Here is a 25467-nt window from a genome sequence, read left to right as displayed (position 1 = left end):
GGTGTTGCCGAGCCTGTGGTTTGGGAGCACACTTTGAGAACTTTGACTTGCAGTCATCAGTTGATGCCTGACCTAATGTGCTTCCAACCCTGCGATCTTATGGTCTTACTGGTTTTTTCAAATGGAGCATATCCAATACTTAATCATTTAAAAAGGATGTTGGAAATGTCTTGGAATGTTTCGATAACATTCACAACCACTCAAAACAAGTTAACACTTTATAAAAAATACTATATTTCAGGCTAAAATTCTAACACCATTACGGAAAGATACCTCTAGGCAAAATAATGTCACACCCCCAAAAATTTCTGGAACGGAATTTCAGAGTAGTTCTGCCTTTTTAACTCCTGAAGATTCTGCCCAGAAGATAGGTATGTGATTTTCTGTCAATCTACGTAGAAAAAATTATATTTTGGGAAAGGTAGTTTGAAAAAGAAAAATGTATTTTAATATCTGTTGAAGAAAGTGTGAAAGTATGATTGATCTTCTCTTTTATGCCCTCATTAACAAAAGCCAGAGGACATTGTTTTAATTCTGTTTTAACATTTGAGATCAGCTTGTGCATAAGAATTGCTGGTATTCTTCCACTTTAAAAATAACAAGAAGCTCAAATGATTTATTGCAGGGGTTGGTAAACTTTTTCTGTAGAGCACCAGAGTAATTGCTTTTTGCTTTTTGGCCCCTAGAGTTTCTGTTGCATCTATTCAGCTCTGCATTTGTACCTCCAAATGAGCCACGGACAAGATGTAAACCAATGGGCATGGCTGTGTTTCCATAAAACTTTATTTATAAAACCAGGTGGCAGACTGGATTTGGCCTGAGGGGCCAGAGTGTGCCAACACTTGACCCGTAAGGTTTATCTCAGCCCCCGCTGTATTTTATGAAAACAATTCACATCTTTTTTAAGTTGGTAAGAGTAGGGATTTTGTTTTCTTCACCTATCATTTTAGAGCATTGCACGTTGGCAGGCACATGATGGCATTAGCAAGCACGTGACTGCCAGCCTCTTAATTTGGCTGCCACTGGAAGAAAAGAAGTGGGGAAAGGAAAATAGGAGAGAGGGAAATATAGCAGGAGAGAGGGAAATATAACAGAGAGGAAGAGGAGTAAGGGAGTGCATCTAAGAGAGGAAAGAGAAGGACCACGTTGAGGTGGCAGAGTCCTTGCTGTGTGTTTGGGGCCAGATGGGCAGGTACTAAAGGTGCTGCCCTAGTAGGTAACTGGCTATTCATTTTATCTACAGACCTGTAACCCCTAATACCCATGCATGCCCTGCAAGTTACAAAGTGGTTTTTGGTTTGGGGTTTTTTTTTTTTTTTTTTTTAGAACTGTGTCCTTTTGCGGGAGGTAGGGCAGTGGATGTTGAAATTTAATTTATAGACTGATAGTGAAATGTTATTGCCTCTCAGTGTGTTTATTCCCTTAAAACTATTCATTCTCTCTAATGCTCAGAACTTCAAAGTCCCCCCCCACCGAGTGATCTCTCTTCCTTGGAGCACTCAGATGTTGAAGAAAATGTATCTGAGGTATTGTACTATTTAATTGTTGGTTATTCATCTGGTTTTCCAGAATTAATATTATATTTGCTTAATGTACTAGCTTATTCCTTCTTAAGGGATAATGTAGCACCATGTGTTTCTTATTTCGACATGAATACATGTATTTGTGGCCTTTTTTTTTTTTTTTTTAAGACTGTGACCCAAGAGTCATTGGTGAAAAGTACTGGCTTCAAACATAAACTGCAAAACTTGGAAGACAGAGGTGAGAGAATTCTAAACTTCTTTCTGCAGAATAAAGCAAAATTAATCTGATTTTGGCAGACTGGGCTGTTATTCAAATTGAGGCAGATACAATCACTATACAGAGTGACAGTTGCCAGGCCTTGGAGAGGGCAGTGCCATCTGCTTAACCAGCTCCAAATGTGCCTGAAGGTCAAGGGGAGGAGCAGAGGTTTTCACTCAGGAACAAGAACGTCTGTGTCGAGAAGCATATAGCCTGGGACACAAGTCCCATCAACCGGCATGCCTCCCCTCCCACCCCACAGAAGGCAGTCCCCTACTATGATAGTGTTGTCGCTTTCTCCCTTTAGATCTGTTAGCGTTTGCTTAAAATGTTTAGGTGCTGTGACATTGGGTGCCTATATTTACATGTGTTAACGTTCTCTTGTTGGAGTGACCCCTTTATCATTATGTAATGAACTTCTTTGTCTCTTGTTAAATTTTTTGACTTTAAAGTCTGTTTTGAATGATATGAGCATAGCTATTCCTGCTTTCTTTTGATTTCCACTTGCATGGAATATCTTTTTCCATTCTTTCACTATGAGCCTGTGTGCGTCCTTAAAGCTGAGTTGAGTCTCCAGTAGGCAGCATATAGTTGGGTCATAGTTTATCCATATAGCCACTGTGTGCCATTTGATTGGAGAATTTAATCCATTTACGTTTCTTTTCTTTTTTTTAAATGAATTTTTATTGGAGTGTGGTTGCTTTATAATGTTGCGTTAGCTTCCACTCTCCATTTACATTTAAAGTAATCATTGATTTGTAAGGACTTACTAATGCCTTTGTATTAATTGTTTTCTGGCTGTTTTGTTGTTTCTTTTAATTTCTTCCTCTCTTGCTGTTTTCTTTTGTGGTTGATGATTTTCTATAGTGGTATGCCTTGATTCCCTTTTCTTTATTTTTTATGTATCTACTATAGATTTCTGCTTTGTGTTTACCATGAGGCTCACATAAAACATTTTCGAGATACAGTTTAAGCTGATAACTTCTATTGCACACAAAACTCTACCGTTTTTCTCTCCCCACCCACATTTTATGTTTTAGATGTTATAATTTATCTCTTTTTATATTGTATATCTATTAGAAATTATAGCTATAATTATTTTAAATATTTTCACCCTTTGACCTTTATTCTAGAGTTCATTAACACACCACTGTATTACAATATTACAGTATTCCAAATTTGAATATATACTTTACCAGTGTGTTTTATATTTTTTAATATATTTTCATGTTACTAATTAGTGTTTTGTCATTTCTTTTGATAAACTGCTTTCCACACTATTTGTAAGGCAGATCTAGTGGTGATGACTCCCTAAGCTTTTATTTTTCTGGGAAAGTTTTAATCTTTCCTTCATTTATGAAGGACAACTTTTCTAGGTAAAGTATTGTTGGTTGGCAGTTTTTTCTTTCAGCACTTTACATGTATACATTATCCCACTCTTTTTTTGCCTGTAAGGTTTCTGCAGAGAAATCTGCTAATAGCGTTATGGGTGTCCCCTTGTATGTGAGAAAATTTTTTTTCTTTTGCTCCTTTTAAAATTCTCTCCGTGTGTTTGATTTTACACAGTTTCGTTATAATGTGTCTTGCAAAAGATCTTTGTGGGTGAATCTTTTGGGGGTTTGAGAGCTTCATGAACTTGGATGTCCAAATTTCTCCCCAGATTTTGGAAGTTTTCAGCCATTATTATTATTAAAAAAATAACTGATTAATTTTTGGCTGCGATGGGTCTTCACTGCTGCGCGTGGGCTTTCTCTAGCTGCGGCGAGCGGGGGCTACTCTTCGTTGCTGTGCGCGGGCTTCTCATTGTGGTGGCTTCTCTTGTTGCGGAGCATGGGCTCTAGGCACAAGGGCTCACTCAGTAGCTGTGGCTCATGGGCTCTAGAGCGCAGGCTCAGTAGTTGTGGCTCACGGGCTTAGTTGCTCCACGGCATGTGGGATCTTCCCGGACCAGGGCTCGAACCCATGTCCCCCTACATTGGCAGGCAGTTTCTTAACCACTGCGCCACGAAGGAAGTCCCTATTTTTTTAATTTTTAAATTTTATATTGGGGTATAGCCGATTAACAGTGTTGTGATAATTTCAGGTGCACAGCAAAGCCACTCAGCCACACGTATACATGCATCCATTCTCCCCCATCGGCCATTATTTTTTAAAATAGCCTTCTGCCCCCTTTCCCTCTTTTATCCTTCTGGGACTCCAATAACGTGTAGATTGTTTCCTTGTTTTAAAATTGGGATATCATTGACATGTAGCATATTAATTTCAGGTAGCATATTAATTTCAGGTGTATAACAATGATTTGATATTTGTACATATTGTAAAATGATTACAACAATAAGTCGAGTTAACATCTATCCCCACAGGTAGTTGCATTTTTTTTTTCTTGAGATGATAGCTTTTAAGATCTACTGTCTCAGAAACTTTCAAATACACAATAAAGTATTAACTACAGTCGCCATCCTGTCTGTAAATTACAGCCCTAGGACTTATTTTGTAATTGGAAGTTTGTACCTTTTCACCCCCTTCACCCATTTGCACCCCTTCACCCACCTCTGGCAACCACCAATCTGTTCTCTGTACCTATGAGTTTGGTTTTGTTTTTTGTTTTCCTTTTCGATTCCACATATAAGTGAGGTCACACAGTATTTGTCTTTCTGTCTGACTTATTTCACTTAGCATTTTGCCCTCAAGGTCCATCCGTGTTGACACAAATGGCAAGATTTTATTCTTTTTTACGACTGAATATTATCCTGTTGTGTATATATATATACCACATTTTCTTTATCCATCATTGGACACATATTGCTTCCATGTCTTGGCTACTATAAATAATACTGCAGTGAACATGGTGGGTACATATATATTTTCAAGTTAGTGTTTTCATTTTCTTCTGTTAAATACAAAGAAGTGGAATTGCTAGATTATATGGTAGTTTCATTTTTAATTTTTGGAAGAACCTCCATACTGTTTTCCAGAGTAGCTGCACCAATTTACATTCCAACTAACAGTGCACAAGGGTTCTCTTTTCTCCACATTTTCACCAACACTTGTTATCTCTTGTCTTTTTGATAATAGGAATTCTAATAGGTGTGAGTTTATCTCGTTGTGGTTTTGGTTTGCTCCAATCGTCAGTGCACCTGTTGGCTGTCTGTATGTCTTTGGAAAAATGTCTGTTCAGATTCTCTGCTCTCATTTTAATCGATTATTTGGTTTTTTGGCTATTGAATTATATGAGCTCTTTATATATTTTGGATAGTAACCCCTTGTCAGATGTACGATTTGAAAATATTTTCTTCCCTTTTGTAGTTTGATTTTTCATTTTGTTGTTGGTTTTCTTTTCTATGCAGAAGCTTTTTAGTTTGATGTAGTCCCACTTGTTAATTTTCATTTTTGTTGCCTTTGCTTTTGGTGTCAAATCCAAAAAATGATCATCAAGATGGATGTCAAGGAGCTTACGGCCTGTATTTTCTTCTAGGAATTTTACGATTTCAAGTCTTACATATAAGTCTTTAATCGATTTTGAGTTAACTTTTGTGTATGGTGTGAGATCGTGGTCCAGTTTCATTCTTTTACACGTGCCTGTCATGTTTTCCTAACACCATCTATTGAAGAGACTTTTTTTTTTTCCATCGTATACTCTTGGCTTCTTTGTTGTCAATTAATTTGATTGTATGCCTGGGTTTATTTCTTGGCTGTCTATTCTATTCCATTGATTTCCCGGTCTCTTTTTTATGCCAGTACCCTACTGTTTTATTACATCTTTGTAATGTAGTTTGACATCAGGAAACATGATGCCTCCAGCTTTGTTCTTCTCTCTCAAGATTGCTTTGGCTATTCGAGGTCTTTTGTTGTTCCATAGAAATTTTAGGATTGTTTGTTGTGTTTCTGTGAATTGTTTCTATTAATGGTATAGTTTGTTTGTATTAGTGCCATCACATAGTCCATATAGGCTTTCTTACTCTCTTTTATTCTTTTTCCTTTTTCCTCTGACTGGATAATTTGGATAAATGATCTGCCTTTGACACAGATTCTTCTTCTTCTGGATCAGGTCTGCTGCTCATATTCTCTATTTTTCATTTCACTTTTGTATTCTTTCGCTCCAGAGTTTCTGTTTGGTTCTTTTTCTATTATTTCTATTTCTCTATTACACTTCTCATTTTTTTTTTTTTTTTTCGGTATGTGGGCCTCTCACTGTTGCGGCCTCTCCCGTTGCGGAGCGCAGGCTCCGGACGCGCAGGCTCAGCGGCCGTGGCTCACGGGCCCAGCCGCTCCGCGGCATGTGGGATCTTCCCGGACCGGGGCACGAACCCGTGTCCCCTGCATCGGCAGGCGGACTCTCAACCACTGCACCACCAGGGAAGCCCCTAAACTTTTCATTTTGTTTGCTTATTGTTTACCTGATTTTATTGAATTGTCTGTGTGTGTTCTTGTAGCCAACTGAGCTTCCTGAAAGCAACTATTTTGCAGTCTTTACTAGGCAAATTGCAGAGCTCCATTTTCTGTGGCGGTCCATGACTATATAATTATTGTGGGTTGGGGGAGGTGTCACGTTTCCTTGAGTTCTCACGTTCCTTGAAGCTTCGCGTTGCTGTCTTCATATTTGAAGAAGCAGTCACCTCCTTTAGTCTTTGCTGACTGGCTTCAGGAGAGAAATACCTTTTGTCTACTAGGGATTCTGAAGCTTTCTCAGACCTTTCCTATGGCTCTGCCTGCTCCACACTTTGCTTTCTCCGGGGTACCTCTGCAGATCTCTCGCTTTCTCTGGAATCTGCATGGCCAGGCCAGGTGCTCCCAGCCTCCTGCTGCTTTCCCTAGGGCAGTGGTGGATGCCCAAGCATGTGTGCTTAATCCCCATCCTGCTGAATAGTGCTGGCTGTCTTCAAACACTCACAGTCATTGCCCCTGGGGTGTGTGTGCAAAGTGTGTGTGTGCATTGGGGTGTGTGTTTGCAAAGTGAGCCAACCACAGGCTGGGGCTGTGTATGGGTGAGGCACATGGATTGGTTGCGCTGTCCATGGTCCAGTTGCGGGGGGATCTGTAGGTGAGGCCTCCCCAGCAGCTCATGAGTAGGCTTCCTAATGGAGTCCCTGAAACAGTAGGATCTGCATCCGTTTGATGCTCCCTGAGAACCCCGGATTCGGTTCTCCCAGCCACTCCCCACCCCCGAGCCATGGAGTGTCCCTCAGTGTTCTGGATGGGGCAAGCAAGAAACGGTCTTCTTTGGCAGGGTCCCTCACAGCTGGGGAAAACGAGCGCTCCCTCAAACCCTCTCACCTTCCCCAGTGGAGAAATCATGAGCTAAGAGGGCCTCTCTTGGCCCTGAGCTGTGCTGCCTTTGAGCAAGTGGTGATGCGGCTCAAGCGAAAGTGTCCTTGTTATCCTCTTCCGTGCAGCCAATCTTGCATTTTTTTCTTCCTCAGACAATGTGTTAGATCTTCCCCACTGGACTCTCAGACTTCCACGAAGGCCACTCTGTCAGTAGGTGATTTTCAAAATTGGTGTCCTTTGGGGGAAAACAGTAGAAAACGCCTATTCTGCTATTTTGCTCATAGACTGTTGTTTTAATGTTTACCCTGGAACTTTGGATATGCCGTGCTCCCAGAACTGCAAGCAAACGGGATGATTACTCATGATTTTGCATTTTGCCCTCATGTACCTTCTTGGAGAGGCCTCCAGAGTTGGGAAGGAGTCAGGAGGATAGCTTCTTTGTTCCAATGGTGCTATGATTGCCTAGTTTGGTGCCTGGCACATAGAGGCATTCAGTGAATATTTGCCAAGGAACCAGAATAAGAAACTTAGAAAATGCTGTCATTTAGTGACGAACCTCTGCATAATTCCATATTGAATAATCATTTATACATAGTCACAACTAAGTATTATGAATTGATTTACTGATTTTTAAAATGCATTAATCCAGACAGAAGTTATTTCAGTACTCCCCGTCAGACTGAGGAATTCAGCGATAAAGATTGTCTTTAATTTTTCATATTCTCGGCATAGTACGCATTGGTAGAAAAAACAAAGGAATTGGCGCTAGGAAAGTGCCTCCACAGGAAGGATATTTTGGTAAAGAAGACTATTCTCGCTCCGGTGAAGGTTGTTGGCCTTTTATCATTTTAAGCCACAGGGTGTCACCTCAGAGTAAGATTTTTTTAAATGCCGTAATTTAGGAGAGCTTGGGTATTAATCCTAGGGTTGATTCTGTGTAGCGCTAAAAACCGTTTTATCAGAAGTATGAGTAAATAAATGTAATATAGACACCAAATTATTCTCTACAGCCTGTGCCCAAAATAAGTTCAGAAGCTCCTCAGATGGCAAAAGTCTTCAATTCTCATGGCAATGAAGACAGCTGTGTTCAAAAGCAAGCGCGCACTCCTTCTACCAGCCACCCACAAACGAGTTAGCATTCATTTGAGATCACTCTAGTTTCAGCCACGGTGTGTTTACTGCTTGTGTTCATTTTTGAAGTGCTGTGTGTACATAGTTTTAACCCCTTTATGAGAATGTCAAAAAGTCCTGGTTAAATAGAGGCATGCCGTTACCATGGAAACAAAGCTGAGCCAACTGCATCACTTAGGACCTGCATCCTTTAACGAGTGCACTGATTTCCCTAGGGGAGCCTGTTCTCTCTGGAGAGCCATTCCTTTGTTTCAGGTAAAGTACTTAACATGATTGCCTCTTCAGAAAGGGTTTTCTATGCCAAATTATTTCCATGTCCCTGAAGTGGTCCATACAGATGATCCCTGTTTAGTAGGTTCACAAATTCCAAGCAGCTCATTCAGGGGGCAACCAGCTTATTTACACAGAGTTCCTGGATTCTTCTCTCCATTGAAGGTAAACATTGTCTGTTCCAGCAGATGCCCTGCTTTTCCACGGGTGGTGCATTAGCATGATAAATCGAAATTCAAGGCCATGCTTTGAGCTCTTGCTACAAATATGTTGTCAGAAGAGAAAAAAAAAAAAAAAAATCCGGAAGGGACAGAACAGGCAGCAAGGAAAGAAATGTAAAGAAACGTAGTAGTTGTTCATCGGTGCTTCACTGGGGCTGGCTGGAATCCTTTCTAAGTGGTTTCTTTGGGCCCTGACTGGGATATGGACACCATGTGAGATTCAAGCATGAGCTCCATTTATTTTGAGGCTGGAAGAGGACAGTGCTGTGTCTGGATTCTTTCTTTGATTTTTAAAAATCATTTAGCCTTGACACAGTGCAACTCCCTAGAAAATATCCACCCATACTTTCAAACAAACACACCTAATCTAAGAGCAGTGAGAAGAGATAGTGGCACCTCTCAAAGCTGAGAGCTTTTCTTATGCTTTTCATTTTATTTTATTTTACTTTTTATTAGAGGGGCTGATTGTGGGCTCTTTCTTTTCCAAGTGAGAATGTGACCTCTACCGAAGTTTTCAGTTTATGAAAACTCTATTATAGCAAAGCAACTCAGGTGTCCCATGAAGGTCATCATTCATATATGATCATTTTATCTATATATCTGGTATTATTAATTTAGTTCTTTCTGCATTTGGTCATTCTTTTCTCTCAATTAGATATTTATTATCTCTCTTGTTTTACCTCTCGTTTTGCTATTTCCTTTTTGTTTCTTTAATAGAAAATAATCTAAGTTGACATTTAAACCTAAGTTACTCATTTTTCTTAAAAATGTATCTTCTGTTTTACCACAGGGCATGAACTATTTTAACATTGACTATTCTCTGTTTTGCATAATTTTAATAGCAAATTTCTTTTTCTTTTCCTTCTGTCACTTTGATGTTTATGACTGGTATTTCCTACTATGGTGCTATTTCTAAAAATTAGTATTTTACAGTTCCTCCCAAAAGGTAGTTTTAGCAGATCTTAAAATACTAAATTTTATTCATTTCAGTTTGTTGTTTATGTAGTAGGTATTTGGGTCTCTAAGGTTTTTGATATTCCTGTATCTCTACCCTCACTGCTAGTATAAGATAATTAGAATACATTCTTGTTTTACTGAGATCCTTTTTTAGGATATAAGGTGTATCTTATTTTGTAGAATCTTGGATTTCTGCAGCATTTACTCACTTATTCATTCTTTCATTCAGTGAATGTCTACTGATGTCTGCTATGCACCAGCCGCTTTCCTACGTGTTAGATATTCTAGTGAACAAAACAGACAGCATACGGGCCCTCACTGGACCTTACCTTCTAGTGGGGGAGACATAATACCCAAGAAAAGTGAAATGTGTAGTATATTATACTGTGATAGAGGCTAAGTAAAAATTAAGCAGGGAAGGGGATTTAAGAGCTAGAGGGTTGGGTTGAAATTTTAGTTTGGGTGGCCAGGGGAAACCTTAGTGTAGTTATGGGGGGGTGCGGGGAGGATGCAAGTCAGAAGATCAGCAGGTACAAAGGCCCTGAGGTGAGAGTGGCCCAGGGTCTGAGGAGCTGGAAGGAGACCAGGGTAGAGCAGTGGAATGCAGAAGGGGAAACTTGCCTCTTTGCTTTCCTACCATCTGCCCACCATTTTGCCCAGCTCCCTGCACATAGTAACACTCAAATATTCATTGAGCAAATTCATGAAATTAAATTCCAGAACTTTCAGGGGGGAAATCTATAGTGACTAGCTAGATGTGGGAGGAGAGAGGGAAGAGCAGATGTCTTCCCAGTTAAGTGTGTGTGGCGGGGCCGAGTGTATGGTGGGGAAGAAAGAGCAGCTGGGGTGGGGAGGAATGGAAAAGAGTGGTTTTTTTTCTTTTTTTCGGTATGTGGGCCTCTCACTGTTGTGGCCTCTCCCGTTGCGGAGCACAGGCTCCGGACGCGCAGGCTCAGCGGCCATGGCTCACGGGCCCAGCCGCTCCGCGGCATGTGGGATCTTCCTGGACCGGGGCACGAACCCGTGTCCCCTGCATCGGCAGGCGGACTCTCAACCACTGCGCCACCAGGGAAGCCCCAAGAGTGGGTTTTGAGCGGAGATGTTGGGTGGGCAGTTGGAAACACAGGTTTGCTGCTCGAGAGAGCTCGGGCAAGAGAGGGATTTGGGGGATGCCAGTTGAAGGGATGGGACTGATGAGCTCCTCCCGGGACCTGGCCTTGGACAGTCTCGGTGTGGGGATGCAGAGAGGTATGGATGCTTTCTGTAGGCAGAGCCTCAGGCCTTGATGGTGGGAGAGAAGAGGATGGTAAAAAGCAGCAGTCGGGCCTGGTGCTAGTGCACTATTGACAGTGATAAGATGCCACTGATGAGACAGGGCCCGGATGGGGTGAGGACATGTTTGGTGTGAACTGAACATCAAAATAAAAGATATTGTACTTTTTATTTCCCTACCCCTATCTTTCCCCTCCCTGCCCCCCTCTCCCCACTGGAACCAGTTTCTTCTCCATATCTGTGAGTCTGTAAGAGGTACAAACTATGAGGTATAAAATAAGCTACAAGGATATATTGTACAACATGGGGATATAGCCAATATTTTATAATAACTATGAATGGAGTATAACGTTTAAAAATTGTGAATCATTGTATTGTACACCTGTAGCTTATCTCACCTTGTACAGCAGCTATACTTCAATTTTTTTATAAAAGAAAATGTTTAGTAAATGCTGAACTGAAAACAGAATCTGTATTTAAATCTCATCCGCGGAGGGTCTCAGTCACTTGAGCTAGCGAGGACCCAAGATGAGCTCCTTTATGAAGCAGCTGTCAGTTCGGTGCCGAAGCTCCTGTGTTACCAGCAGGTGGCGCCCTCCGCGGGGTGATCCGATAAGCTTCCAAGGGCCAGTCGGCCTGGAAACCTTGCCACCTTGCTCTTTAGCCCAGAGCCCTGGAAGTGGGCTTGATGCCAACCATTACTGCTTTTTGTTTGACGCAGGCTGTATCCTGCTCAGGGGAGTGTTCCTGAACGTTACTGAGCTCGTCAAAGGGAGGCACGTTCCCGTGGGTCCTCTTTCAGGCACCAGTAGACTGAGTGCTTTGATACTTGCGTTGCTCTTAGTCAACATGCCACATGATAAGCAATTTGTAACAAGCAGGGAATGAGTTTCGCTTGCTGCTCATCAAGGCTAGATACTAACTGGCAGAAAGAGAGCGAGATAAATTTAGGACCCAAGAAACGTGTGTGTGGTTATCAGTGAACTGCGCTTGCCTTCAGACAGAGCAGATGGTCATTTCGCTAAGGGGAAACAGTCCCGATTGGAAGAAGGTGATGCTCCAGGATGCCTTTCCTCAGTGGCAGAAGAAACAGACTTGGCAGGTAACGTTGTGCACCCAGCCAGCCGGTCAAGAAAGAATGTGGCAAATGTGTAAGCCCTGAATGTCCCAACGTGAATTACGAGGCAGTTACAGTTTTAAGATCGTAGTAGCCGCAGGACCCTGAAAACTAAGCACTTTGTCCTTTCAGAGACAAGTGCATTGCTGCACAAATTGTAGATAAAAGCAAGCACTATCTCCTCCTGGCAATTTGATTTCTGCCTCTTAATTCTTAGTGGCGATTTTCAGGGCCTAGGTCTCTGCTTTAGGTGATGATTATTAGCTAAATTTTTGAGTTAAAAATATGCACTCTGTACAAATAAAGGAGACTGATCTGAAAAGGCTGCATATGTGGCGGTGGCCTTCAGGATGAGTGACACTATGATACTTTGAAACAAAAGGCTCCGAGAAGGCAGATTTGGAAGCCCTAAGGTACTAGAGGGCTGTGGCTTAGAGCCAGGCAGCCCGGGTTCCAATCCTGGCGCTGTCAGTGTGAGCTCGCACCGGCTACGTGATATCTGTGTTAAAAGTGGGCATTAACAGTGCCTGTCTCACTTGGATTTTGTGAGAATTAAATGAGTTGATACATACACATCCCTTAGAACAGTGCCAGACCCCTCATGAGCCCTCGTAAAACTCCTTGGCACCCAGAAGCTGTTATGCCAGCATTGCCCCTAGAAATGCCCTACCCGTCACATCCTCCTAAAATCCTCTTACCACACCTCAGCCTGCTTCTTAGACGTACTCTCAGTTGCTCTGATTTAAAGTGCTGGGAAAGTTTGGATGAAATGAGCACTTGCCAGAGAGTGCGTTTTAGTGGGAGCAGCAGGAAGCATCCGCTGAGGACTCTTGACTCAAGCTGGGCTGGTGGGTCACGGCCAGAGTCAGCCCTGCTGCAGTCCCAGCCGGGCAGCCAGTGGGGCGGCTGTGGATCGCATCTGTGCTTCCAGATGACTGTCCACGCTCTGGGCAGCGGGGGGACCGAGCACACCTATTTTGAGACCTTTGTTAGTTTTATTTAATGTTCTATTCTTCTTGTTCAGAAGGCATTTCTACCTCATCCTTAAAAGTTATTCCAGAGAACTTGAAAGGTTCTGCAATGATCACCACCTTTGAAAACTTCACTAGAGAACTGAAAAGAAAATACGAGGTAACGATCCGCTAAAAATGAAAAGCTAGCTCGCTGTGTGTTTAAAGTAACAGGTTCATATTCATTAATACCATTGTTGTCCTTCCTGTGTGAAGGTGTTCCTGAGTCTCTGGGGAGGTAGGTTTGTCTTAGCTGTGGTCACTGACTTTAGTGCCTTTGTGAGTTGTGGTTCATATTTATAAGACAGCTATTCCATGTCCATTTGCTACCATGGGACCAGATGGACCGATATGGAAAGGTTTGGTTTTGTTGATTGCATTCTCAGAAAACTGGACAACCAGGAAGCAGTGATTTGGTCACAGTGATGGACAAGGAAGAGAAGGCGGGGGGGCCATGTGGGTGAGAGAGGTGTCTGGGAGAAAGGAGGAGGTGACCGTGGGCAGGTGGTCAGCTGAGTGGTGGCCAGTTGAGACACTGCACATACAGGCTGTCACAAAACCTTGCCTGCAAGGTGAACTTTGAAACCACTTCCATCCCCTCCATTTTGTCCTACTATTTATAAATCCCTACTGAGTTATTTATTAGCACATTTGAGAAAAGTATCTTACCCTAACATAGATTCATTGAACTAACTTGGAAGATCTCCAATCTTATTCTCTGCAGTACCAGTGTAAGCTAATTTTTCATGGAAATTGGTTCATGATATTCAATATGTGTATCAGTAGCTTGAATATAAATTTTACTATTTTTAGCTTATTGTCCTTTATGGGTATCAAACCTGAGGTATTACACGAAGTGTGTGGCATGGTGTCTTATTACAGTTCTTCAGTGATAATGTTTGCTGTGAATGTTATGTGCAGGCAACATCTTTTTAATACGAAGCCCACACCCAATTTGGGTAGTTATGTTTAAGCCAAACGTGCTCATTTTGTTATTGTGTGGTTTAGCTTAGGTACAGAAGGAGCCCACTTTATTCAGAAACTGCAAAGCAAGCACCAGATTGCCTAACAAAACTTTTAAACCAGATACATCTGTGCAGGTAAGTGTTGGGTTCAAAACAAATTTATGGACTTGGGATCCCTCACAAACAACATTTCCAAGGGGAAAGAAGAGAAAGGAGACGTATATTTTTAAGACAAGAACCGTCTAGAGAAAAATAGGAAGTTATCTCTGCAATAAGAGTAAAAAGGTCTTGTGTCACGTCCAAGTGGTCCCAGTGAAATTCGTTGCTTTTGTTTTTTTCAGACTGAATAAACTAGAACAGTTTCACACTTTAGTTCTTCAAGAGCTGAGCAATCTTGAGAAGGATATTGGGGGTCTGCAACGCCTTGAGGAGGATGTTCTGGTAAATTCTTTTTGTTTGGAACATTCTCTTTGACTTAAGAGGATCTGTTCCCGGGTAGAGCAACTGTCAACCGCTTCAACCAACCAACCTTTTGTTCAATTTTAGGAATTTTGGGGGAAACAGTCTGATGATCTGAAATCATTCTGTGAACTGCAGCTGCTGAGGTATTTATTTATTTATTTATTTATTTAACAAGCATTCTTTCTAGAAGTATCTTAGTTGATACTAACCAGCCACTTCCGTGGCTCTCTCTGGGCACAGGGCGTGGCTTGGGAGATCGCTCAGGAAGTATACATTTTGAAAAGCATAAACAGGACCATCCGAATTTCAGTGTTTTTTTGATACAAAGTGTTTTCTTTTTAAGCAATATTTTAAAAAATTAAAATAGATTTTAAGAAAAATAGAGGTTTCTGTATGAACAGTTGATTTTCACTTAAACTGAATTGTGTTCTTGAAAGAACATATTCTATACACCTTATATGTATGTAAATATTTTAAACATATATATGTATTTTCAAACAACACATGGGTTTATCTTGCTGCGTGTTCCTTTCACTGTGATTAGTCAGTTATAATCTGAGGCTGTTGCTTCTATCCGTTTGGACCACTGTTCCTCTTTCTAGAGTGTAGGGAGTCGGGGAATGGAGAGTGGAACCCTTCACTCCACTGCCTGTGCCCTGGGAGAAATTCTAGTGTTTTCTTCCTGCTTGAATCAAAAGGGATCCCTATATAAAGTTCTAATGGGTAAAGCTTTCTCTACCAGTTGAGCATCCGCTTTTATCACAGAAATGTAAGTCACGTGGTTTTAAAAAGGATATTATTCTTTTTTTCCTTTTAAAATATTTATTTATATTTGATAAATTTATATTTATTTATATTCATATATTTATTATATATGACCAGGGATCGAACCCTCGCCCCCTGCATTGGAAGCTCAGAGTCTTAACCACTGGTCCGCCAGGGAAGTCCCCAGAAGGGTATAATTCTGATCACATCATGTATTTCAAACCAGAACAACAAAAACTGTCAAAATTTGAGTTATCCATTCTGCTATTTACTCCAGTTAACATAATGAATAATAATGGCAGCATAGTCTATAGATTTTCAAAGTTCTTTCATACACACGTCGTCTTCCATGTACCATTATACATGATGAAAGTGGATATCCATTTAAAATCTCTTCACTGAATGCCCTTGGTTGGTTATGAATGGTTCTCAGACTGGTTGGAATAAGATCTCCTAACACTTTTAAAATTTATTGAGGATCCCCAGAGAGCTTTTGCTTTGTGGGTTATATCTGTGAATATTTTCCACATTAAAAATTGAGACTGAGTTTTTTAATGTATTTATTTAAAAATAACAGTAATAAATCATTACATACTGATGTAAATAACAGACTTTTATGAAAAATAATCAGAGTTTTCAAAACAAGAAATTTGAGAAGAGTAGCATTGTTTTATGTTTTTGCAATCTCTTTAATGTCTGGCTTAATAGAAGACATTATATATGCTCTGGGTTCAATCCGTTGTGACACCACACAACACGTGGCCCCTAGAAAACACCACTGAACATTTGTGAGAGAGGAGGAATGAAGAAAGCAAATAATGTCTTAGTACTAGTAACATTATTACCAAAATAGTTTTGGCCTCACAGAATCTTTGGAAACATAGTCTCCTTCGGGGTCCCAAAGGTTCACACTAGAACTTTGACATCTTTGAGAAACTGAAAGTTCTTGGATCATCGTAGTATAAGGGGGACAGTTACTTGAAATGAAGCTGGGAGCATGACCGACTCTCTGTGACCATGTTTGTTTGTTTGTTTGTTTGTTTGTTTATGGCTGTATTGGGTCTTTGTTGCGGTGCGCAGACTTCGTATTGTGGTGACTTCTCTTGTTGCAGAGCACGGGCTCTAGGCACACGGGCTCAGCAGTTGTGGCTCACGGGCTCTAGGCACGCAGACTTCAGTAGTTGTGGCTCGTGGGCTCTAGAGCACAGGCTTAGTAGTTGTGGCGCATGGGCTTTGTTGCTCTGTGGCATGTGGGATCTTCCCGGACCAGGGCTCGAACCCGTGTCCCCTGCATTGGCAGGCGGAGTGGAGTCTTAACCACTGGGCCACCAGGGAAGCCCTCTGTGACCATGCTGAGGAGTTTGAACTTTATACTAAGGATGAAGGAAAATATGGATGGGTTTGAGCAAAGGCATTGGGTGTGATGGTGATATAATCTGATTTATATTTTAAGAAAATATTTCTAGTTGCTATGTTGGAAATCAATTGGAAGAGGGAAGAGTAAAGGAGGAAAGCTTGACTGGAGGCCTTTGGAGAGGGTGAGAAAGGGAGAGATTCCAGATACGTTTGGGAGCTGGAATTAGTAAATTACTGACAGATGGAAGCAGTAGGTAAAGGAAGGAGAGTTAGGGATATGCCTCCTAGGTTGCTGTCTTCTAGCAACCGGATCGTGCTGCCACTTAGAGAAGGAAGACTGGGGAGGGTTGTGTGGTTGGAGCAGAACCTAGAGTTCATTTGTTAACATTTTAACTTTCAGTTGTCCACACACCTCCAAGTTTTGATGAGAACCTGGAAAAATGGACAATTTTCCAGAAAAATACAATTTAATAAAACAGACTTCTAAACAGATGTGAAAACATAGGCAAATATTCATAGAAGAAATAAAGTTGTTAAAGAACTTCCCTACAAACATGTATATGGTCCAGATTGCATCACAGAGGAATTCTACTGGCCCTTTAAAGAGGGATCACTTTAGTGCTGCGGAAAGTATTCTAGCACCTAGGAGAATAAAAATTCTCAATTTTTAAAAAATGAGTCTTGCATTGCAATACCAAAACAAGAAAAATTGCAGAGAGACCCATGGAATAACCTCACTTATGATCACGGGTGGTACCATCAGAAGTCAGTCACATTTTAGTTAAAAGAAGGAGGCGGGCTTCCCTGGTGGTGCAGTGGTTGAGAGTCCGCCTGCCGATGCAGGGGACGCAGGTTCGTGCCCCGGTCCGGGAAGATGAAATGAGTCTTGCATTGCAATACCAAAACAAGAAAAATTGCAGAGAGACCCATGGAATAACCTCACTTATGATCACGGGTGATACCATCAGAAGTCAGTCACATTTTAGTTAAAAGAAGGAGGCAAGGAGATATTTTCTTCCAGGAAGAGGCTGAGGATTTGGGGGTATTTGTTGCAAGAGATTGAGTTGTAGGGGCTAGAGAGGAAGAGCTCAGGTGGGTGGAGAAGGGTAGATTGGGGCAAAGGAGGAGATGTACAACCAGCAGCTGGTGAGAACGGATGACAGTGTGGGTGACAACGGCTGTCTTTTGGCAGTTACGAAGGGAAAGAGGGATTTGAAACCAGACAGGATTGACTCTGAGAGACTTTTAAAGGAGAGAGTTTATAGAATTGCCACTGTGATCCCTAATGCTTCCCAGATCGGCCAGTAGCTCATGGGGCTACCACTCCAAGAGCTTTCTGGCAGTGTTGTCAGGCCCACCGAGTAAATAAATATGGAATGTGTAGAGCAACTGCCACCTCTTCTGTTTTTGGACACAGTCACTTTAAGGACAGCCACCCTCCCACCCAGCTAGATTCTTCGAATACTATCTTGTTCATTCCTACAGCATTTAATAACGGGGCTTGTTGAGCAGATATCAACTTTGAGATTTTCTTCAAGCTAGAGGTTGGAATTAGATTCCTTAAGTGGACATATCCAAATACATTTTAATAAGAATGCAATTTCATTTATCTTAAAGAAATTAGTATTTCTCTTTTGAAAACGCGTGTTCCGTTTCATTTTATTTGAGAGTAAATGAAGTGGGTGGTTTTCTAAAAACTCCTTCAGTGTCCAAAGTTGTGATTTGAGATTTCTGACACAGCAGTCATTCCACTTCTAGGAAATGACCTTAAAGATGAAATCGGACTGTGCAAAGACATGTAGACCAACATGTATTACAAACTACTCTAATAGGGAGATATTGGAATGTATCTAGATGCCCAGCTAGTGTTTGGTTAAGTAGATTGATACATTCGTGTGATATACCATGTTGCCATCAAAAAGAATGACTTAGATTATATTGACTTGAAAGGTGTTCAACATGAGTAAAAAGTAAAAGCTTGTTGCAAAGCAGCTTCTATAACAAAATCCCACTTTTTCTTTTAAAGATTGTACCAATTTACACTTTTTAAAAATAAATTTATTTTATTTTTGGCTGCATTGGGTCTTTGTTGCTGCACTCGGGCTTTCTCTAGTTGCGGCGAGCGGGGGCTACTCTTCGTTGCGGTGCGCGGGCTTCTCATTGTGGTGGCTTTTCTTGTTGTGGAGCACGGGCTCTAGGCGCGCAGGCTTCAGTACTTGTGGTGCGTGGGCTCAGTAGTTGTGGCTCACGGGCTCTAGAACGCAGGCTCAGTAGCTGTGGCGCACAGGCTTAGTTGCTCCATGGCACGTGGGATCTTCCCAGACCAGGGCTCGAACCCGTGTCCCTCGCATTGGCGGGCAGATTCTTAACCACTGCGCCACCAGGGAAGCCCCCCATCTGTTTTTAATGTTAGACGAGGGTGCATATGTTCATATGTTCACTCACTCAATGAACTGTTGAGTCTTTTAGGTACCAGGTACTGTCTTAGATCCTGGGGGTCGAACAGTAAGGCAAGAGGTCCTCGACCTCATAGGGAGTACATTCTAGTAGGAAGGTAGATGGTAAACAATTAAACAGATAAGCATTCACGATAGTGGTAAAGCTAAGAAGGGAGAAAGTGTGAGGTGAGAGAATCTGATAGTATGGAAAGAGGAGAGTCAAGTCAAACTTTCCAAAGGAAGTGAAATTTGAGTTCGAACTTGGTGGGTGAGATGGTGGGAGAGCGAGGCAAGGGCACTTGGGAGGAAATGGACAGGACGTCTGAGGCCGTAAGCAGCTTGGTATGTTCTAGGAATTCAGTGAGGGCCAAACAAAAGGAGTGAGGGTGTAGCGGTATAAGATGAGGTCAGAAGGCGGGTGTGTGGTGCTGGTGGTCACCTAGGGCGCTGCAAGCCACAGTAAGGACACCGGATTCGATTCTCATTGCAATGAAAGGGGTAGAAGTAAAGGACTGTCCGTTCTCAAGGGTGTGTGTGTGTTGGTGTGGGGAGTCAGATCAAGGTGCCGGGGCACATGGAGCTGGAAGGGTTGCTGGTGGGTTTGATGTGGTGGGTGGGGAAACAGCAGGATTAAGGGCAACTTCCAGCTCGGGGCTTGAGCAGCGAGTTGGCAATCGGTGTCGTGTGAGGAAATAGTGAAGACTAGGAAAGTTCTGGTTTTATGGGTAGGGGGAGTAGGATATGGATAGATATTGAAGACTTGATTTGACACATACATCTGATTTGTGACTTCAACGTCTGGATGGAGTTGTCGGGTGGGCAACTGGATGTTCAGGACTGAAACTCACGGCAGGGGGGCTTGAGCACGAGACTGGATGAGTTGACTTAGGGACCAGTGATAGAGAGCAGTTGTTCCAGGACAGAATTCTCGGGCTGCTCCAGTGTGTTGAAGTTTGATAAGGGAGAGGAAGCCAGCAGAAGAGGGCGAGAGGGCTTTTCCCCGGTGGCGCAGTGGTTACGAATCCACCTGTCAGTGCAGGGGACATGGGTTTGAGCCCTGGTCCGGGAAGATCCCATGTGCCGCGGAGCAACGAAGCCCGTGTGCCACAGCTGCTGAGCCTGCAGGCCATAACTACTGAGACGGTGTGCCACAACTACTGAGCCTGTGCTCTAGAGCCCATGAGCCACAACTACTGAAGCTCGTGTGCCAAGAGCGTGTGCTCCACAACAAGAGAAGCCACCGCAATGAGAAGCCCACGCACCGCAACTAGAGAAAGCCCGTGTGCAGCAACGAAGACCCAACTCAGCCAAAAATAAATAAATAAAATAAATAAATTTATAAAAAGGAAGAAAAAGAGAAGAGGGCGAGAAAGAATTTTCCAAGGATGGGGTGGTGTTGCAGAAGATGAGAGCGTGTGAGTACATGCATATGTAATAAGAGGTCTAGATTCTCAAAGATATTCATCAAAATGTCATCTGTGGTTATTTCTGTGTGATGACATTTTAGGTGACTTTACTTTCTATATAGGCTGTTCTATATTTTTAGAATTTAGTGCAAGATACAAGTTACTTTTGTGTAATAAACTCAAACAGCATAACATTTATAAAGTAAGAGTGAACTTTTTCCCTCTCCCTAACCCTCCCTCTTCTCTATGATCCAGAGAGAACTATCTCCTTACTGTTTAGTATATGTTCTTCTAGATATTTTCTTTATGTTTATGTAAGTATATATACAAATCTCTTTATAAGTTTAATTATGTATATTTTAAGTGACAAATGATATACTAAATATTATGAGTATTGTTCTTCCTTTGTTCTCTCAGTAACAGAAGTAGGATTCCTTTCCAAGTCAGTAGTAAGGATCTGCTCATTTTTTAAATAACTGTAAAGTATTCTAGCTTATGGGCCTACTATAACTTATACATGTGATTTCCTATTGATGAACATTTAGATTATTTTAAATTATTATTTCAAATAAATCTGTAGTGAATACCCTTGTACCTATATCTTGAATGACTTTCATTATCAGGAAGACATTACTATTTTATTTGGGGGAAACAAAAATAACAAATCTTCAAATCAGAAGAGTACTAAAAGAGGATCTGGGTAAAAGACTAATCCGGGCTAAGAACGTTAGAATTCCCAGCCCTAGCGGGGAATTGGATCAAATGCGAATTAAATGTACGTGTTACCGTTGGTCATATGTAAGAGAAATCAGACTCCAGCGGCTAAACCAAATAGGGATTTAATTTTAGCCCTGTGAGCAGCAGCCCGGAGGGCTGAAACAGCAGCTCTAAGTGGTCGTTAGGGACCCAGGTTCTTTTAGCCTTCTGCTTTGCCATCCTTCGTGTGGCTTTGGGCTTCTTGGTCACAGGATGGCAGCTCTGCTTCTAAGCATGTCTTCCTATACTCCAGACAGGGAGAAGGGGATGGGTGAAGGATTTGGTAAAAGATGTGTGCCACTGGAATCTATTCTCCCCCCCCCCTTTTTTTTGGCTATGCCACGTGGCACGTGGGATCCTCATTCCCCAAGAAGGGATCAAAGCCATGCCCCCTGCAGTGGAAGTGTGGAGTCTTAACCACTGGACCGCCAGGGAAGTCCTTCTCCCCCTTTTTTTTTTTTTGCGGTACGCGGGCCTCTCACTGTTGTGGCCTCTCCCATTGCGGAGCACAGGCTCCGGACGCGCAGGCTCAGTGGCCATGGCTCACGGGCCCAGCCGCTCCGCGGCATGTGGGATCTTCCCGGACCAGGGCACGAATCCGCGTCCCCTGCATCGGCAGGCGGACTCTCAACCACTGCACCACCAGGGAAGCCCTCCCCTTATTTTTAAAATTAGGGAAACAGTTTTCATGGAAGCCAAACCAATAGACTTTTGTCTCCATCTTGTTGAGTCATGTAAACCTCCCTGTTACAAGGGAATCTGGAGTGGCAAGAATCTAACTGAGCATATTACTGTCCTCCCGCAAAGTGGGGTTCTGTTAATAAGGAAGAAGGGGAGAACATGTTGGATAGGGAACCAGTAATGTCAGTCATGCCTAAATTAAATTATATGTGCTGAACACAGGAAAAAATGGAGCAATAAATTGCACAGGTGATTCTGTCTGCCATTCTTCTCAACGAGCATGCGCCCTAGTGTTTGCATGAGGATGGGAGACTGTGTTGCCTCAGTTGACATCAGCTCCTACCTACCTCTTGTGTGAGCATCCAGCTGGGCTCAATGACAACCTGGTTATTAACAACATGCATTTTTTTTCATACAAGGTGGCCCTGAAAGCCAGCCCAGCCACTTTATCTGGTCCTTCACCCAAGAAATAGCTGTCTTTTCTCCAACACCAGAGGGAAAAATAACCTAGTGCATTAGACTATCAGGAGATGGCATGTGTGTCTTGAAAGCAGCACATGTTTAAGAGAATTTTGAGAGCAATTTTGACCGCGGGCAGTTTCCCCCATTGCACTGACTGACCTTAGCTTCCAGTGGCCGTGTAAGATGCAACTTCGGTGAATATCTGAGTTAGGGATGGAGCGGATGAAAAGGAGAGACGTTCATTTTGGCGTGCTGAGTTCTAGAGACCAGGAAGGGGCTAGTTCAGGCTCCACTAACTACTGTTCTCCTGTTCCTTTTCCACCAGTCTGAGCCATGGGAAGGAGATAAATCCACCTCAAACCACAGAAGCGGTGCCTTAATGCTCTGTGCTCATTCACTCCAAATGGAATTCCTGAGACCAGTCAAGTTGGAATAGTCCGTAATATGTTGGTAGTTTGTCCATTTGTTTACAAAGGTTAAGCTTTTGTATTAAAATTTCGTCAGAAAATAGGAAATTCAGGATGTTTAGCAACTTGGAGTGATTTGCTTTTTTTTTTTTTTTAATGATTTTTTAAAGGAAAATTGATTTTTGAGAAGTGTCTTCAAGTTATTTGGGGGCAGGGAAACCTCAGCATCTGTATATATACTACTTAGTATATCTCTTTAAGGGAGGGTTTACTTCTATTTTCATAGCTCAGATGAAAATTGTGTTGTATTTTGAAATAGTTACTCTTTCATTTGATCTGCAAATGTTCTAGTTTCTGTAGAACTTTAACAAAACTACCAGCTTTAGAAGAGGAGAAATATTCATCTTTCAGTAATTACTAAATGCTCTAATAAAGTCTGGTGCATGAAGTTGTATATACAGTTGAGTGAATTTATTTTAGGAAAATGAAACCTACATAAGTTCAGGCCATCTGCAAAGTAACTTTGCTCATGATTGGATAAGTACAATTAAAGACTGTAGACTGAAAACCAGCTTATACCTTATATAATTAAGTTACATAATATAGCTTATTTATAGTTTAATCAGCCTAAAGCAATCTTGACAACCCCAATTTGTCATTTTTCTTGAAAAATTTTTAATGAGCTATGTTATAGTATATTGTAAGCTTTATAGAGTATAAAAGTGTTTAATTAACTTCGTTTTTAGACGTGATTAACATTTAACTCAGTGGACTTTGAGTAAAGCAGATTACCCTCCATAAAGTGGGTGGGCCTCATTCAATCAGTTGAAGGCCTTAAGAGCAAAGACTGAGGTTGCTGGAAGAAGCAGTTTCTGTTTCAAGATTGCAGCATAGAAATTCTGCCTGAGTTCCAGCCTATTGGCCAGCCCTGCAGATTTCACACGTACCAACTCCCACAATTTTGGGAGCCAATTGCTGAAAAATATCTCTCCCCCATCTGTAAGTTACTTATACATATATTTTGTAAGACAGGATATCTACATGTATATCCTATTGGTTCTCTTTCTCTGGAGAATCCTGACTGATACAGGGTGTCTCAAAACCAGTGTAGCTGAGACCTCTCCAAGGAGCCTAAGGAATGAAGTGTGTGTGTGTGTGTCTGTGTGTGTCAGAAAGGTGGGCAGGGGTCGGAGTAGTTAGAATATGTGGACAGTAAGTGTCAGTTCAGAATTTCGGTGCTAGAAAACTAGTATGTTAAGTAAAGCAGTAAATCTCCACCACGAAAAACACTCAGCTTTGCCTTTGGTCAAGGAAAGCTGGAAAAACTTGTTGCCACGTGGGTTAGGATCTGTTGAGCGGAGGCGCCGCTGTACCTGGTCAGGCTCTTATGTTTCTGGTCATTTAACCGTTTGATTCTCCCATTTATGATATGGTCATTATTACTGACCTGATTAACAGAGAAACAAATGCTGTCTGCGTTCCAGAGCACTGGTCACTACTGGCTGAAACTCCTCTTACCGGGAATTCAGGTAAGCTAGGGGCTTGCCTTTTCCATTGGGTCACTGGATTTCTTTATGTGGCACAGGCATTTTTAATTGTTTATAACAGGACATGGTGGCTGTGTAATGTGTCGGCTAGGCTGACCTGAATTTCCCAGAATCCCTGCTCCTGTACCTTTCTGGTGAGAGTGGACCACAGAGAGAGTCCAGTGGGAGGCTTGCAGGGCAGAGTAGCGGGTTTGCCATTTTGTGTGCACATGCCCTGTGGCCTGTCTGCTGACTCCCCTCAGTGCCCTGAGGCAGATGCTGGGCCTGCAGCTACTCCGCCTTCCCCTGATCCTCTGTCAGCTCCTCCTCTGGGCCAGGTGTGTGCATAGCTCTGTGACACAGGCCCTGGCTTTTGCAGGTCACCCTCATCCCCAAGGTCAGAGGCAGCTGGGCTGGCAGTCTGTCCTCGGGAGCTCCAGCTCTGGGCTTGCTCTCGGGTCTTCCCCACTCCATATCTTTCCCCTCTTCCTGTCTGCCGTGTAGACTTCAAGCTCCAACATCAGACCTGACGACAACAGCCTTACAGAGGCTGCTTAATCACTCGCACAGCTGTGTAAGGTCAAGTTCTGTAGGGACATATGTGGGTGTCACCTAGTGGTTCTGCTTCTCAGCTTGGACACTAATAAACAGTGCAATCGTTTGTCTTTTTTGGTTATCAAAAGAAGAAAAAAACTTCAAATAGACTTCAAAAGCGTGATTATTCTCACTCGGTGGTGGTGTCTCAGTTGTCTTGGTCATTTTTCTCGAGCCAGGAGTCGTAGCACGGTGTTGTGAGCTGAATCAGGAATAGACAGTGGCCTCGGCATTCATCTTTGGTTCCCCACGTGAATGAGGGGAGACTGAATCCTGACATGTTTAACAGCATAAACAGCACATTCTTACCATTTTGTGATAACCCCCGTTTTCCCTCTAGGGGATGCCCACTGGACGAGAGCTCTTTGAGCAGAGACCTTGTCTGATCTCTTCACCATTTTATTCCAAACCCTAGTGCGATGCCTGGCATGTGGGGGGCACTGGAGGAAGTACCTCAGCATTGCGGAGGGGATCGTGACTCCCATTAGAGTCCTGGGTGTTTAACCTCTGGAGTTTCCTTGGACAAAGTTTCCTCCTTGTCTGTTTGGAGAATTCCTCACCCATCAAGACAGCTCAGGCACTGTCTCCTTTGGGAAAGTTTTCGAGGTAAGCTGTTTTCAG

The 25467-nt window shown here is 42.3% G+C and overlaps 1 protein-coding gene across 1 annotated transcript in view; it reads left to right on the top strand.

Annotated features, from left to right (window-relative positions):
• The window catches only part of LOC101270824 (transmembrane protein 14C), a 165591-nt gene extending 142392 nt beyond the window's left edge, over positions 1-23199 (top strand). Inside the window, exons 29-37 of the mRNA XM_033408087.2 lie at positions 242-371; positions 1453-1526; positions 1692-1761; positions 11902-12003; positions 13043-13149; positions 14037-14128; positions 14335-14434; positions 14540-14598; positions 22645-23199. Coding sequence (XP_033263978.1) covers positions 242-371; positions 1453-1526; positions 1692-1761; positions 11902-12003; positions 13043-13149; positions 14037-14128; positions 14335-14434; positions 14540-14598; positions 22645-22699 — 789 coding nt within the window. The 3' untranslated portion in view covers positions 22700-23199. The remainder of the gene's footprint in view (positions 1-241; positions 372-1452; positions 1527-1691; positions 1762-11901; positions 12004-13042; positions 13150-14036; positions 14129-14334; positions 14435-14539; positions 14599-22644) is intronic.
• Positions 23200-25467: the final 2268 nt, after the last annotated feature.

Source organism: Orcinus orca, chromosome 10 (assembly GCF_937001465.1).
Source record: "Orcinus orca chromosome 10, mOrcOrc1.1, whole genome shotgun sequence".
Taxonomy (NCBI): domain Eukaryota; kingdom Metazoa; phylum Chordata; class Mammalia; order Artiodactyla; family Delphinidae; genus Orcinus; species Orcinus orca.
The sequence above is the reverse complement of the archived record's forward strand: the minus strand, read 5'-3'. Positions and strand labels throughout refer to the sequence as shown.